This window comes from Bubalus kerabau, chromosome 20, assembly GCF_029407905.1.
Source record: "Bubalus kerabau isolate K-KA32 ecotype Philippines breed swamp buffalo chromosome 20, PCC_UOA_SB_1v2, whole genome shotgun sequence".
NCBI lineage: Eukaryota > Metazoa > Chordata > Mammalia > Artiodactyla > Bovidae > Bubalus > Bubalus kerabau.
The window spans coordinates 34657546-34674593 of NC_073643.1; the positions used below are offsets into that span (position 1 = coordinate 34657546).

General features: G+C 37.7%; 1 protein-coding gene across 14 annotated transcripts in view; it reads right to left on the reverse strand.

Moving 5' to 3' along the window:
- TAFA1 (TAFA chemokine like family member 1) overlaps window positions 1-17048 on the reverse strand; it is a 534519-nt gene that overhangs the window by 168234 nt on the left and 349237 nt on the right. For 6 of the 14 annotated variants that reach the window (XM_055558389.1, XM_055558390.1, XM_055558388.1 and 3 more), the window contains exon 4: window positions 16207-16331. In XM_055558389.1, the coding sequence (XP_055414364.1) occupies window positions 16207-16331 (125 nt within the window). The other 8 variants (XM_055558381.1, XM_055558384.1, XM_055558392.1 and 5 more) reach the window with 8 other exon arrangements.

Consider the following 17048-nt stretch of genomic DNA (forward strand, 5'->3'; position numbering starts at 1 on the left):
TTTGGAAGGAATGATGCTAAAGCTGAAACTCCAGTACTTTGGCCACCTCATGTGAAGAGTTGACTCATTGGAAAAGACTCTGATGCTGGGAGGGATTGGGGGCAGGAGGAGAAGGGGACGACAGAGGTTGAGATGGCTGGATGGCATCACTGACTCGATGGACATGAGTCTGAGTGAACTCCGGGAGTTGGTGATGGACAGGGAGGCCTGCCGTGCTGCGATTCATGGGGTCGCAAAGAGTCGGACACGACTGAGTGACTGAACTGAACTGAACTGAAAAATTCATTCCAATATATAGTAGATGCTGACAAATACTGTTTGATTTCACTTATACTAGGTACCTAGAGTAGTCAAATTCATAGGGTCAGAAAGTACATTTGTCGATGCCAGGGGCAGGGGATGGAAGGTGAAGAGGGGGAATGGGGAGTTAGTGTTTAATGGTACAGAGTTTCAGTTTAGGAAAGTGAAAAATTCAGGAGATGGATGATGCTGAGATTTGTTCAACAATGTGTCTGTACTTAGTACCACTGAACTGTATAGCTAAATATGTTTAAAATAGTATGTTCTATATTATGTGACTTTTATCACAATAAAAATTTAAAAAAATAATTTGATGATATCCATAATCTGATAAACCACTAAAAATGTAGTAGAGACATATCTGGCTGAAATGTTCAAGGACTTGCTCAGTTTTACATTTTTAAACCAATTCCTGCCTTCGACCATTTTGTTTCTCACTGGTTTGGTTTGGGTCTGCTTCCTTGTTCTCAGATGTCTAACTGATTCACCTTTGCAGTTGTTTCTACCTGACTTAATAGCCTTGAAGTCTTTTGGCCAGTCTCTAACAAGGACTGCTGATTTATGGCAAAATCATCACCCCATTATGGTTCTCACTGACTGATCAGTGATTACGCTGGCTTGCTCCAGGTGTGGCTGGAGCCTGAAGAAACAGATGCTACAGAAGTTGGGAAGGAAGAGCTTTCTCTTTACCCACAAGCAAGGCTTCTGGGGCTGTTAAGGAACATCTGTATGTCTAAATCAAGCAATCTAGATCTAAGCAGTCAGAGCTGCTCTTCAGAACCTAAGAATTTGTTATGTTGTAAGTATCTGACTTTAAAGAGTATCTCAAATTCTATTTTTACTCTCAGTTCAGTTCAGTTGCTCATTCATGTCCGACTCTTTGCGACCTCAGGGACTTCCCTGTCCATCACCAACTCCCGGAGCTTGCTCAAACTCATGTCTGTCGAGTTGGTGATGTCATCCAACCATCTCTTCCTCTGTCATCCCCTTCTCCTCTACCAATCATCACTCCACCAATAAGAAATTATGCTCAGATAATCACAAATTCTGAGAAGTACAAGATTCCTTAGGCATGAATCCTTCTGTTATTGTTCAGTCGCTAAGTCATATCTGTCTCTTTGTGACACCATGGACTGCAGCACACCAGGCTTTCCTGTCCTTCACCATCTCCCAGAGTTTGCTCAGATTCAGCACCCCTAAGAGTTCTCCTCGTCTATGCTTGAATACCATTCATAGCAACAAAGCCATTACCTGCTAAACAAAGTCAATCAGGTAAGTTGTTCTTAAACTGGTAAAAGTTTAGTTATAAATTGCACATACTCTTTAGAAACGAGTGTAACCCCTTCTTTTAAATGAGACCTTTGAATATTTAAATACAGCTTCTCATTCTTGACCCACTTTTCTTTTTCCATGAATCTAAGCATCAACCTTCTTCAACTGTTTTTGATGATCATAAGCACTTTCCTCTGTCTACTTGCTTGAACTTGATTTAAACATGCCAGGTAGTCGATGACCAGTTTGACTGTGGATCATCTGCAAAACTGGTCTGTATAGTCAGTTCTGTCTTTCACACAGTTGATAATAAAACAATGCACAGGACACAGCTAGGTCAGTACTCAGGATTCTATTACTAGAAATCTTTCTCTAGGATACAATTATTCTGGAAATTAGAAACACTTGAATGCCACTCTTCATTATGGTTATGAGCTCACACAATTTTTACTCTCATCTAGCCTTCTCCAGAATATACCCGGGAGCAGCAAAATGTAAAGACCCAAATAGTAAATACTTTAGAGTTTCTGAGCATAATATCTCTGTTGTAGTCATTCAATTGCTATAATATTGCAAAAGCAGCTATGGCCATTATGCAAACTAGTAGCTGTATTACAATAAAACTTTATTTGCAAAAACAAGCAGCACTCCAGACTTAGTTTAAGGACCACAGTTCACCAGTCCTTAGCTTAGATTCATATCTTTTTAATATATAGACATAATATGTCAATCATTTAAAAAAATAATTTAGATTAATTGAAGAAAACAGTGAGGTCAATGAAAAACTTGTCTGGCATGATTTTTCTTCTCAGTGAACCCACGCTGGCTCCTGGTAATCACTGTTTCCCTAATTATCTCCCCCACCCATGCCCCCAGATTTCTTAAATGATCTACTTTAGCATATTGCCCTGGGTTGACCTCAGGATTCTCTGACCTGTAGATTTCAGTATCTACTTCCTTTCCCAAACAATTTAAACTGTGCTTAACCCATACTAGACATCTAGTACCCCTCCTAGAGGTACATATTTCCCCAGCATTGGCATGGTAATATTTGGACAGGGTTTTTTTTGTTTTTGTTTTTTTGAACTAGGAATGTCATTTCCCTTACACAGTGGTACGCTGAAGCTGGCTCTCACAGGCTTGTGAGGGCCAACCAAGTGTATCTCTTCCCAACCTGTCATTGGTAGCTTGGGATCAACAAAAATATGTACAAATTAGAGCTTCCCTCCTTCTGCCATCACTGCACCCTGGGTACTTGAATCCTTGAGGAGGACTAGATGCTCTCTTCCAAATTTCTTCCCCTATCTTGAGTTATTTTTCTCTTAATAACATCCCTTCCAGACATTTTAGCCAGCAGGTAACTTTTATCAACATAGAAAAACCAGAAACAACATAGTTGCTTGAGAAAGTCCTGGATTCTCCATCACCTATATACCACTGGCTTCACCCAGTCATTGTGTCCTTTTAATATAGCTACAAAAAGGTTGTGACATTGACCTTACCGTGTCTGGAAGTCAATTTAAGTCATAAGTCACTGTAACTCTATCATATTCTTAGAGGTCTCTGTCACTGTCATATATAGTCTTCACTCTTTATTTGCCTTGCAAAATCTTATGCCTGTGGCCTTTAAAATTTCAAACTGGTACTTTAACTAGTTCACCATTTCCCCTACAATTACAATGTGTGGTTGCCTGCACAGAATGCCATTTCTGAGAACCACTGCAAGAAGTTTAAGTCATTTCCTGGGTTATAACTAGAGATCAGGGTTCGTCTAATCCAATGCATTTTCTAGGATGCCATCCACATTTTACCACGTGGTTTTTAGAAAATACTAGGATTGGAGACAAACTTGGAATTTCCTTATTATTAATTCAATTTGAATCTTGTTCATTGGCAATGAGGGTAGCTAGCTGGGAACAAGGTGAATCAGAAGGGACTAAAGTTTTCTGTCTGAGTTACCTCTAAGAGATACAACATAACCTTACTCTTGTTTTATCACGATGGCCTTGGATAACTGAGTCTATAAAATGGCAATTGACTGATGTAGCTGAGACCTGAATCTAAGCTATCAGCTCCTCCATGAAGGGAAAAGCATGATTCACTGCTCTGTCCTCAGGCTCTGACAAGGAAATGCTCCACATATGTTTACTAAATACTACAAAAACCTCCTTACTGATCTCCTCAGCTCTAGTTGGTGCCCTTCCCATTTTTCTCCATTTTGGAAATAGAGTGGTCATCTTAAAATATTGCCTTTGGTGGGTCTTTCCATAGGAAGACCTTGAGACAAAGATTTCAATGCAAGGAATGTATTTGAGAGGTAAATCCAGGCAGCAGTGAAAATGAAGTGAGGAAGTGACAGAAAGTGAAAGGAAGTCAATAAAATTGTTATGAGCATGCCATGGCTTTGGGCAACTGGGGCTCAGTGTTAGTACTTCTGAAAGACAAAACAGAACTATGCTGTCCAGTAAGGTAGCCTCCTAGCCACATGTGGTTATCTAGTAAGTTAATAAAATTAAATGAATGTAAAAACCTCTTCTTATGTCATAGTCGACACATTCAAAATGCTCAATAGCTATATGGAGCACGTGGCTACCGTATTGGACAACTCAGATACAGAACATTTTCACACTACAGAAAGTTCTACTAGACATCATGAAAGGTCAGACCCGTGCACTAATGAGGGTTATGTGTGAATTTGTACGAATATTTTGCCTGAATGACAAGAGGGCAAGATGCGAGGGAGGCTGGGAGTAGGCTGGTGATGACATCATGCATAGTTGTTGGACATTGTCCTACAAACCAGACAACTCTGGCCATGAACTCTGGCCAACTCAAGTCTTAATGGCAGTGATCAAGTGTAGATAATATTGGCATTTTTCAGTGGTTTAAAAACATTAGCAATAGTAACGGCAGATGGGGAATTCTACAAAGTTGAACAGAGATCTGTCTAGTAATCTGAGAACAACAAGAGTTTACCTATTGCTTTCCATGTATAACACATTTCCATTTTCTCTAGTTTCCTAGTCTTCCCATAACCTTTAAACTTTGTACAATGATCTGCATTTTACAGACAGGAAAACTCAAGAGGAAGAGGTTACAAGTTTTCTAGGTTATAAGTGGAGGGCGAGGACCCAAATCTTCGGGGGAGATTGGAAGCTCTTTTGGCTTCCAATCCTAGAACTTTTTTTAAATACATACAGTGCTTTTTAAGTCTGGAATGTAAAAGGGAGAAGAGGAAATATGACAGTGGTGAGCTGAATGAAAGGGGTGATGGGGTGAGAGGCCTTGAGAGCTTCTCCATCTGGCCTTCTTGAGGAGGATCCAGATCACAGGACAAAGAACTTAAGAATTCACACACGTGAGTGTGGGAGGGTGTGTGCAGGATGAGAAAGCAGAGGGAGGAGGCCATTTCCATTGGGCAGGTAGTACCTAGCATTTTTTCCTTAAACTAAATGTTCAAGCCTCTCAGGTGTTTTAGCAGCTGCTTGTGGGAGATTCTGACCTGACACTGCTTCTTTCCAGCCCCTAAAATTGGCTCCCACAGTGGTTTGGTGACCCCAACGGTGGAATCTATGGAGGTTTAATCCATTTACTCTATTCTGGCACAGGGGCTGACCTCTTTTTGCAACCCTGGCATGCCCCTATTTGAGTATAACTGATATCTATTGCTGTGTGCATAGGGTTCCCAGTGGCAAAAGCAGGAGAGGTTGCAGGTTCCATGCAATGGACTGCAGACAAGCTTTTTAATCCACTGCATTTTTTTTTCTACCACCAGAGGAAGTACACAAGAATGCAGATCCTGAGAAGAATGCCATTGTAGGCCAGATTTGCAAACCAATGTCTCATAGACAAAATAGAATATTCGGTCATATCTTTTAATAAAAGTTCAGTAAGTTATAAATATGCACAATTTGGAGATTTCCTATAAACCTTGGAATTTCTGGATTTTCTTATAAAACACCCCCAAAACAGAAGAACTGGGCCATATTAGCACACCAATGCTAAGTAGGAGTAATAGGCTAGGACCAAATGCTGCCTGCTGGAACCTGCCAGCTACATCGCAACCCTAATCATGTGTGCTTTGGCAGTGACATGTGACCTTGGTTAGCTAACAAGTGTTACTTGCCTAGCTCCTGTTGGCATATATATCTTATAGGCCCTGGTTGGGAACTGCTTGTGAAATAATTATACTTTTCTTATTTATAAAACAGTAATTGACTCACAGATGTAGAAAACAAACTTATGGTTACCAAGTAGGAAAGGGGGGGTAGGGATAGATAAATTGGGAGATTGGAACTGACATATTCACACTACTATATACAAAATAGATAAGCCATAAGGATCTACTGTATAACACAGAGAACTCTATTCAACACTTTGTAATGACCTATATGGGAAAAGAATCTAAAAAAGAGTGGATATATGAATGTGTGTGTGTGTGTGCGCGCACACACGCAGTAGATAATTCTCTTTGCTGTACAGCAGAAACTAACAATATTATTAATAAACTATATTGCAATAATAATTAATTAAAAATGTATTTACAGATCATATTAATAAGCCACTTCTAAACCCTCTGTAAACAATGGCCACATATCCATGTTGTTGAGAACCATTGTCATAAGGAAAGTCTGGCCTCAGGTTTTTCCTCATGGCATGAGTGGAATCTAATCCAGGGTTAGAGTCTCTCTAAGGAGGTGGGAAGTAGAGCTGGACTTTAAATATAGTCAGTTATGTTTGGGGTCCTGGCTTTCATGTTTGGTAATTGGTTATTATTTTTTTAAATAATGTAGCTAGCTACCAAAATCAATATATGAGAGCTGAACATTTTCTTTTTGAAAATGAAACAAACTACCTAAGGAAATAAAATAAATAAATGAGAGCCACTGTGGACCAAAGATGTCAGCATAATGTAACTTCTACCGTGAGGCTCCTGAGATCTTTTATAAGGAAAACATATCCTGAACTATTCAACCTAAAATCTTAAAATCTTTATTAGCAGGAGATTTGTGTGTGTTGGTGCAATTAGTAGCTTCCTCTTAAATTTACTTTGAAGTGTGAATATGATTTTATTTTATCACTTTTGTGTAATGTCCATGGGCACTACAAAATCATATTCTATCACTACTGCATGAGCTCTGAGTCTCTACATTCCTTAGAAAGCCTTCTATGTTGCTTTCTCATATTTATAAACTAGGTGGAAGTGACTTGAGCCCTAGAATTTGCTAGACACTAAATCTTTTATTTGGAAGGTAGATAGATAGTGAAAAAGAGACATGATACACTTTGTCAGGCAAAACCAAATAGATTTTGAAATGGGACTGTCAAGCTTAATTAAAACAGAAACTCATTCATGACACGATATTTGACCTTCTAAGGAGGAGTGCATATCCCATGTAGGTGAGGAATGTGTGAATTGTCTCATATAAACAGTTTTTATACCCTTCATAACTTATTTTATCAGTGACAATGCAAGGTGGCACAATATACTGCACTATAAAATCACTATATTGCTTGGTGAAACTTACATTGGATTTGATCAGAAAAAGATATGAACAACTTCATTGTTCTATAATGGGAAAAGAAGTAGTTAAACATCTCAGTGTGCTTGCCAAGTCCGTTTATGGTAAATGCAATTACACACACAAAAAAGTCAGCAAATAAGCTTTACCTTCCTTGAAAATCTTTGTCTTATGAACTGAGTCATATTTCCCTTTTACCATGACAAAGGATTTGGAAGAAACCCTTGGCATTTGCTCTAATTATGTTGTAATATTATTCATCATTCTTGATTCGAAAGCTCAATATCAGTATTAGTCATACCACACTGAGCTCTTTATTAACCAGAAATACGTGATATACTTTTTAAAACCATATACATTCAGATTCAATAGGCAGATGGTAGTTACTGAAAATTCCCCAAACTGCTGCAAGTTAAATTTAAACACAAGTTGACGGTTCACACATTTTGGTAAGGGACTTGGATAAATGGAAACTGAATTTGATGACATTTACAAATATTTTCACTGTTTTCTTGGATGATTGCTTGATTCTGATGTGGTCTTTTCTTTTCTTCCCCCCTTCTCTTTTCTTCCAACTCTTTACCAGGGAATTTACCGCATTAAGTGAACAACAGGAGATGAACTAATAGACATGGACCTCTAGACTGGATCTTTCATTGACTTACAGGCTCTAGTTACAGAACAGAAAAAGCTGTGAACCCCAAATATTGGGAATCATGAGTACGGTCTACATGTGTGAGGCCACAGAAAATAAAAAATTTGCTTCTCATTGGATTTTTTATTCAGGACAAACACTCTTCAAAGGGTATTCCAGAAAATACTAATCTTATAGAAAAGGCCACATGGTCAGATATTTTGAGCAGTAATAAGGCTTGCTGCTGCTGCTACTGCTGCTAAGTCGCTTCAGTTGTGTCCGACTCTGTGCGACCCCATAGACGGCAGCCCACCAGGCTCCGTCATCTCTGGGATTCTCCAGGCAAGAGTACTGGAGTGGGTTGCCATTTCCTTCTCCAATAAGGCTTACAAGGTTTTTTAATGGAAATAGTCTCATTTTGGTTCATCTTATTTAAGAATGTTAGAAGATTGTATGTAAAAATCCAGACTTCTGGTTCTCTAGAAAAACTGAGGACATGACAATACAGTAAATCTATCCACACACAGAAATAATTTCTTGCAGCTTCTATTAGTCAACAAACGAGTGCTCCATTAGTCAAGGACCACTCAACATGTTTGGATTCTGGAAGCCTTTTACTTTACTCCCCCTGTTTTAGTCTTTCTTGAGGACACACAGTATCTTTTGATATATTAAAGGCTCTGAGAATCCCTTTGAATACTTCTACTTTATTTTGTTGGAAAAAATTTCCCTAATATATTTGATTACAGAAACCTATTGCTCCACATTTTGGGATGTACTGTTCTAGATAAATCTTGGGATTTATGACTTCAGTTTTCACCTCTGAAATTTATAGATGAAATCAATTTGTAACATATTACATGGTACATGGATATGGACCACAAAATTCAAGCAATTCTGAATTGTTGGTATGAATTTTATGCTACCTCCTAGAAAATATTTGTTAAAGTGTTTAGGAAGCTCAGATTTTGCAATAAGGTTTACATTTCCATTTTTGGATGCTTCTATAGGCATTCAAAATGCAGAACAAATCCACCTAGAGTATTTATATATTCAATCAGATTTCAAGGTATATTAGAAGAGATGAAGGAGCCTCTGGATTTTACCCAAAGGTTAACTGAAAAATCCACTCTAAGAGACTCACTGTGCCACTGATCTAGTAACAGGCCCTAATAACACATATTCTGGAGAAAAGACTTTGGAGGAAAAAAAACACACTTGCAGTATGATATGATAAGTAACAGGAATGTACAGTAATATTATGCTCTACCAGAGTGCTAACATAATATCTACTTAAACAAGAATTTAAGTATATAGTCTTTCTTAAAAGTGTCAGCTAAGTAACTCTAAAAAAAGAAGATGGACACAAATTGATCTTTGGGGGGCTGAGCCCTGTATGTATGATCCAGGTGACCACTATGGAAGCCCAATAATGGGATTTGACATTTCATCTTGCTGGCTGAGAACACTGAACTTCTAGTAATGAATTTCTAGTTTTCAAATTATTAGAGTTGGAAATATTGGTTATGATAGCAGCAATGACCTTGTGCAACTAATTCTTATGGACTATGTGTCGCTACATGAATGTTCTCTGGATTTGGCTAACACTGATTGAGGAAAAATAAATGGCAAATGAAGAGGACACAGTGATTTAGAAAGAAGTTATTTAGCACTTTAATAGGGCTGTCCAACATTTGGTCACACAGATCATTCTGAAACCTAACTGCTTTAACAGTCTTTTCATCTCATCAGAAGCGATCTCTGAATACTCTTGGAAAAATCAAATCAAATGTAGAAAGAGGTGCCATGATAAGACTCAATGCTACAGCACTATGTTATTAATTATGTCAGACTTTGGATTTAATCAGAGGACATTTCTGCAGTTTAAGATAGCTATACAAAGCCTTAAGACACTGTATTTACAGAACTTAATACAGGGATCCATATTTGACCATCACTCTGCCAGAGTCTTAACAGCAAGATGGAGTGGCTCCCTCAAGAATCCTCATTTTTCTTATCTGTGGAAAAGCTAGTAGTTCTAAAAATATTTTCCTGGAAGAGGTTAGAATGGTTATATCAATTGAATATAAAGTATGGTTGTGTAAGCCAAGCTTGCATGCTAATATTGCACAGGATAGAAAACAATAAATCAGGATGATGTGCTTCCTTGGGCCATCTGGTAGAAACAGAAGGAAGCTCTTGACTCGGTGTTGTTTTGATGCCTCAGATTCCAGGAGTCCACCTGTAGCTGGCCTTCCAGTGTCAGTGCCATGCCCACCTCTCCAAAGGGCACATGTTTTCCTCGCTGATAGCAAAAGAAATGACAAAAAAACCAAAACAAAACATCCAAAACTCAAAGAGGTACACCAGCTGTCTCAAACTGTGGTACAGTTCAATTCTTGAAGAGAATATATAATATTTCAAAATATTATGTATATACATGTATTTCAAGTGGTACAAAGTAACTATAGATCCAAATGAGAAGATAGTTGATCGTTCTTTGTAATCCCAAAAAATTTGCATTGAGAAAACCCATTTTTTTTCCTTAACCCACTTTCCATGGTACTGCCAAAACCTCAGGTCTTCTCACTCTAGGATACTCTGTGATACACAGTAAAATCACTGTGCTTATCTGGTAATCAGTCAAAGTGCAAATAAGAAATCCATTTGGCTTCTAATGTATAAGATGTTTTAACTTTTTAAAACGCATTTTCGCAGAGTTGGTTTTCCTTTATTACTATAACAGATGCTTCCGTTAGGTTCTTGGGTGAATCTGAAAGCAAAGAGAGAAAGAAAGAAAATTCAGGAAGAAAAGAAGGAAAAGAAGGCACAAAGAAAGATGATTAGGAGGAAAATTAAGGACACCAGGAATTTTTAGGATGTTGCTTCTTTCAAGTGCACCGAAATAAAAAATGTTCAAGTCTAGAGCAGTAGTTTTCAAACAATGATCAAAGCACATGCACAGGCCACCATATTTAATCAATTCATTACTTTTTGCCACAAGTGAGGACACAGACTCTTGGAGCAATGGTTAAGCAAGACTGTGGTCATAGGCATGCAACCTACGTAACTGTGGGGAGCCCTGTGCGGAAAAGGATTTCACACTTGGTTTAATGACCTACAACTGCCATCTTGAAATTCTTAGTAATTTTTAAAAAGGGGTTTTGTGTTTTCATTTTGCACTGGACTCTTTCTGTAAATTATGTAGTTATTCCTATGTCTGTCTGATGAGAATTTCATGAGAAGGAAATTCATTAGCCTTGTCATGTTGGTCGCTCATAAGGTGCAGAGGGGTGGCATAAGGTGAAGTCATTGCCAAGGTTGGATCACACTTGTTGAAGAATTTAAGAGACCTTTGCAAGGTGAGAATCTGTTCCACTCAAACAATGATATAGTTTTCAAGGGCAATCATTGGCATACTTCTATAACTACTGATGTCATTCAATCCATTCAAATAATGGTCCCAAAGATTCATATTCAGAAGGATGCATGCATGAAGAATCACTGGTTTAGAGCATGATGATGGTTCTAATAAAGTTGAAGGTTCTATTTTAGAGTTCTAGGACTTAAAACAGTTTTCTTCATCATCTCTTAATTCTTTATAGTTTTAGAAACTGAGTATTCTGAGTCCAGGAGTGAAGTCCACTTAAAGCTTTAAGGGTTAGGTAGGAATGACAATACATGCTTGCATTCAAAAGTTGGTTGGGTCAGGGGCAGAATGTATAAGAAAACTTCACACATTTATTTTTTTACTCTTTCCATACAAATAACAGATACTTTCAAACTTTGGTTTCTTATAGTCCAGTGGTGTTTATGACATTTGTTTTCACTGTCTTCTTTTCCACCAAAAGGAAGGAGAAAGAGACATTTCTGAAACTGATTTGGAATTGCCTTTAAAAAAAAAAAAATGTAATGACCCTCCCTCTCTCCCCATCCCACCCGACTTTAGGCTCTATCCTTCATGGAAGACCAGGGGCCATGTCATGACCATTATCACATTCCCAAGACTTTAACTTTAGATAATAGAGGTTTAATACTATTTATTAGTTAAAGAAATGAATGAGCACACTTGGATCATTTGTGGCAATTTTGATAGCATATTTTATTCTTTAAGAAGATAGCTTACTCTTTCTTCCTGCAATCTCTAAATACCACTCCCACTCCAGCCTCCTCTCTTTCCCCATCATTTCTCTCTCTCTCTCAAAGACATTGCTTGCAAAACGAATGGACTAGAGATCAAGACTGTCAAGACTCAGAACCTTTCACGCTTGGTGGAATTTTGAGTGAAGAAGCTGGAATATGTCAAAGCTGGTATTTTACTCCTCAGTAATATTAAAAAAACAACAACATTGGGGTGATTAGAATGGGTGGAGATATGCAAAGCCATTAGGAGGATAAGGCCAGGAGGCTGTGGACAAATGACTCTGGTGAATTGCATTGGGTGAGTCACAGGGCATACCACATCTGAAAAGATGGCTATTGTGGTTAGATGTGTAATCTGAGGGGTTAGGTTGCAATCTGAGGTCTGTAACTTACTCTTTTAGGGAATGAGACTTTACAGTGTACACTAACTGTTGATCTCCTCACTAATGTGAAAGACATTAACATACCTGCATGAAGGAAATCCAAAAAATTGGTTGATATTTCCCCAGATATAAAACCAGATTACGTTCTGATATTTTAATCTACTAATTTTCCTTCCCAAGTGATTTTAGATTTGTCCTCATTTTATTCCCTTCCTCTTCCTGTCCCCAAACAATCATTGTTCACTTTCTACACATAAATTATTACAGCATTGTCAGACAACTTATTTCCTCAAAGGGGAAGTCTAGCTTTCTGAATTAAGTCATTATTCCTGAATACACAAGGTAGTAAATTCATTCCTGAATACATGGATGATAACCTCTTCACCTTTCACACTTATGCTTTTCCTCCATCAGCTTAAAGAAAAGAGATAAACCCGTGGGTATCCACAACCATAGGAAAAAAATCTCTAGTCAATATTTGGGCAGGTTAGTCTTGCTACAAACTACCTACAAAGCAATGTAATAATAAAAATTGAAGCCATGATCAAGTAGGAACAGGGGTAAAATTTAGCCAACTTACATTTTTCATAAATCAGTTTAAAGAAAAGGGATAAACTAATGGATATCTAAAACCATAGGAAGAAAATCTCTAGTCAATATTTAGGTAGTTTAGTCTTGCTCCAAATTCCTAACAAAGCAATTTGATAAAACAACTGAAGCTATGATCAAGCAGGAACAGTGTTAAAGTTTAGCCAAGAAGCTTCACCCAGATACACCAAGCTTCTTCTCAGAAGGCATCTATTTTAGTGTGCCCATGCCATGTTTTTGGAGCACCTCTCAAGTGTGATTACTTTCTCTCCAAGGTGTGGCATTCAGGAAGTTTCCTCTTTCCCTATGATTTATTCTGCCAAGTCTCCTGAAAGGGAAGCCTCTGCTTGATTCCACTTACCTTCTCTCCTTCCTTCTGAGTTTTATTGTCACCCAGATCCAATTTCCCCAAGATTTTCCTTCAGACTGTGGCCTGTTACCCTGGCTAGTCTATATTCTCTGGTGTCTGGTGGGTTAAATGAAACACTGAATTTCTACTCTCCACCTTCCTTGAAAAATGAGCATCCTAAAAATTTAAATTAGAGCACACTTTAAACCATCTTTTGTTTATCGACATTTCAAAAAATGCTGAGAATTTTGGCTTAGTATGATTAGTTGGGAAGTAACTCACATAATAGGGAGTTTATAGGGAAAAAAAAAGGGTAAGGAGAAAGACTGAAGTCCCAGGAATCTTTCCTGCAAATTTCTTTACACTGAAGCTCCTTTTAAAAAATAAGTTTGCAGGAAATGCACAGTTGCCATTAGCAATCTGAGTATGTTTCTTCAGTTTTCTGCTTTTGTTTTTTTCTTAAAGAACTCTTTGAACCAATCTTACCCATAGAACAAAAAGAGATGATTTTTTATTCTTCTTTTCACTTTAATAAGGTCTTTTTTACCCTAAAGATTACTTCTTAAAGAACAATGAAAACATATGATTCCTAATTAAAATACATCTGTGACTTAAACTTTTAAAAGTTAAGTTGCTAGGGTCAACATTTGAAGTGTGTAGGCATATTTATACTCTGATGGGGAAAAACACACAAGGCATACTAGAAAAATTCATATAAAATCTATTTTTTAGAACATATGATCTAAGGACTGGTGTTAGCCATTTATATGGGATGGAGTGCCTGTGTATATCATTTGGACTTAACTTGTGGCTTTTGTGTTTAAAAGTGTTTATTTCATCATGAATTTCTTTGTAAAGAAGGGGGAAGAAAATATGTCAATTGCAGTGTTTGGGTTTTCGTAAGGTCTGAAACATTCAGCTTTTTCTACTGCCTTCTTTTTCCTTCTCTAAAGAGAGACTTGAGAATTCTTAGTTGGCTGACGTGCCACACACATGGCTATAGAGGACTCTCTTATTTCCTTGCCTGGAACAGATACACACATCAGAAACAGGTGAATCTTCTGCTTTTAAACTGCCTGTAAGGGTGATTTATTTCTCTTATACTGTTCAACTATTTGGATTGCGTTCAACCCACCTAGTGGCATAGTGAACACAGTGCGTTGGATTGCGTTCAACCCACCTAGTGGCATAGTGAACACAGTGCGTACTTGACTCTATTACCATTATCAGATTCCACACCATACTTTGGTGATTCAGAAGAATGTCTAGGATGTATTACTGTAAGCATGATGGTTTTGAAATATACTCCATGAAAGCCAAATAAAAGAAAGTGACATGGGTCACAAATAAGCAGCACTAACAATTTCTCTGTTTCGTTTTATTTTCTGTCAGCCAAAGAGTCTTCTCATTGGTACTCTTGGAATTTTACATATCTAAATTCTGAAATATGTTGACTTGTGTTATTGTTCTTTAAGGAGTTTTAAGTCTGAAGGTACTATGAGAACAAGGATTACCATCAATATAGGGTGATTGGTTATCACTTGGAATAGGGAATGGAGATTTGGCAGAGAGTATATCAACAACATGTTCAAAACAACGGCTACTGATTTCCAACCATACTGGCTAAAATCCAGAGTAGCTTAAAACTAACTTGCGAGGGTATCTTCAAATTATCTGGTAAAATCATCTTCATGAAAAATGTAACCAAAGGGAAACCAAAAATCCATACTCCAGACCAGCTAATTAAGATGACTTCTGGAGTAAGTAGCACAAACTAGGTTCAGTTTTAAACACTCTCTTCTGTAGATGTTTCATTGGAATGAAATACAATATTCCAGATTGAACTTCTTGGCACCTTCAATTTGTAGGTTAACAAGATAGGATGGTTTCGACAAGCCTTCTGGCTGCAAGCCAGGGAGGTAGAGCCATTTACTGGCTAACGTGGTCAGTATAGGCAACTAAACTAGAAAAACAGAGTCTTCACTTATAAAAAGTTTCATAAAGTGTTATATTTTCTGCATCACAAAAATGCAAGAACCAATTTTATTTTTTGAAAGGAAAATTCTGAGAAGAAAGACCAGGTTAAGACTCATGATTTAGGGGCTGGAATCAGATATGCCCTTTGAAATTCAGATCATTCTTTTGGAAACTTACAAGTTCAACATATTGGAATTTTAACTAGTGGAGCTTGCTTTAAAAACTACCCAATACTTGTAACATATACACAGATAACAAGGCTGATATTCTCATGGTTCATGTACATATTACCATACTGACTTAAAATACAAATAGACTTTTGTACTAATAGACTTTTGTATAGTGAATAGTTACTGTCTTACATACCCTAAAGAACCCCCATCGGTACCCCCATTAGAACTTTCAAACTTTCTTATGAACCAGTAACTACAGAGTCAACAACTGGCCTAGACTGGCCTCTCTAACCTGTTCCAGCCTCATGACACCAGTTCTGATGGGCTGAGTAGCCTGATACACATCATTACATATTTTGAAGCCAATTCCTGCTTCAACCACACAAAGCAAAGAACAATTATTCACATCAGAGAAACCTTTCATTTCCCTAAAAGAGCATCAAAAATTCCTTTAAACAACCTTTAGAAAATAGCAGTACTTAAATGCAGAACTTTTTAGAAAACCATCTGGATGAATTAGGCAAGATCCTTATTTTATTATCTATTCTGAGCACCATAGATGTCCAGTGCGTTATCCAAATACCTGCCTCACTGCCCCTCTTCCCTTTGGCGATGGCAGCCTAGCTTTGTTTATGAGTCCATAACAGAAACACTAAACTGCTCAGTATGGAGAAGTCAAGTTCAATCTCTAACTTCTCTTTGATGGATGGACACTGATCTGAACCATCAAAAATAATTTCTGCTGGGGAAAAGGCTTCTTTCTCTCTTGTTCAAAGCTTCTCTGGGTGTTCTTTATACAACACAAAGGCAAACAGTACAGTTTGTAACATGCATGAGACATTTCAAAAAAAAGAAAACAACTTACTCTTGTGGTCTTGATTTTATTGCCTGTAGCACACATCCATCCAGAATTATCAGGGAGTGTCTTACACTCTTCTCCTTCTAGACAAGGCTCCATCTCACACCACCATTTCCCGATCACAATGGAGGCTGTGCAAAGACAGGAAACAAGTTTGTTTGCAATTCACCCAATCTGGGCGAGAGACTGTGTCTTTCTATAGATGTTAATGTTCTATGAGATGCATTAGGTCCTTTTGAACCTTTCATGATTGGGTAAGAACACTATTAAGAAGAGTAAGATTTTAACTTAAAACATCTTAAAATGCAAATATAATGATGCCGTCTGGTTTCATCAAGCTACATTTTGTCCAGAATCTCCTTGTATGATGAAAATATGAAGAATGACGACATTCACTTTTTAGAGAAACTTCTGTGTTAGTTTTGTAGATCAAGGATCTCGTACTTTCTTTTCAGTGAGGGACAAAAGGACTAAATGTTCTTTAGAATGACTGACTGAGCTGTTCTTTTTCAGAAAGGCCAGTTTATTTATCCCTAGCATTAGGGTTTATCTCCCAGCCTAGGGTCTTTGAGAATTTCAAAGGTCTACTGAAAAAAAGAAAAAAAAAATTAATGGAAAGTACACAAGAAAGCCTGAGAAATTAAAACCAACAGTGATAATAAAGGAAACTATTTGTTTACAGTCAAAAGTATATTTGATGTGAGCTTTCAGTGTGTTTCCTTTCAATGTGTTTGAGGGGATATGAGTGGAAATTTAAAACCTGAGCCTCTGATAAAACAGCTCTACTTTTTAGGGTGACACCAAGGATGACCACATTAGGAAGCTGGCGATGAATTTAGTGGCTGGAT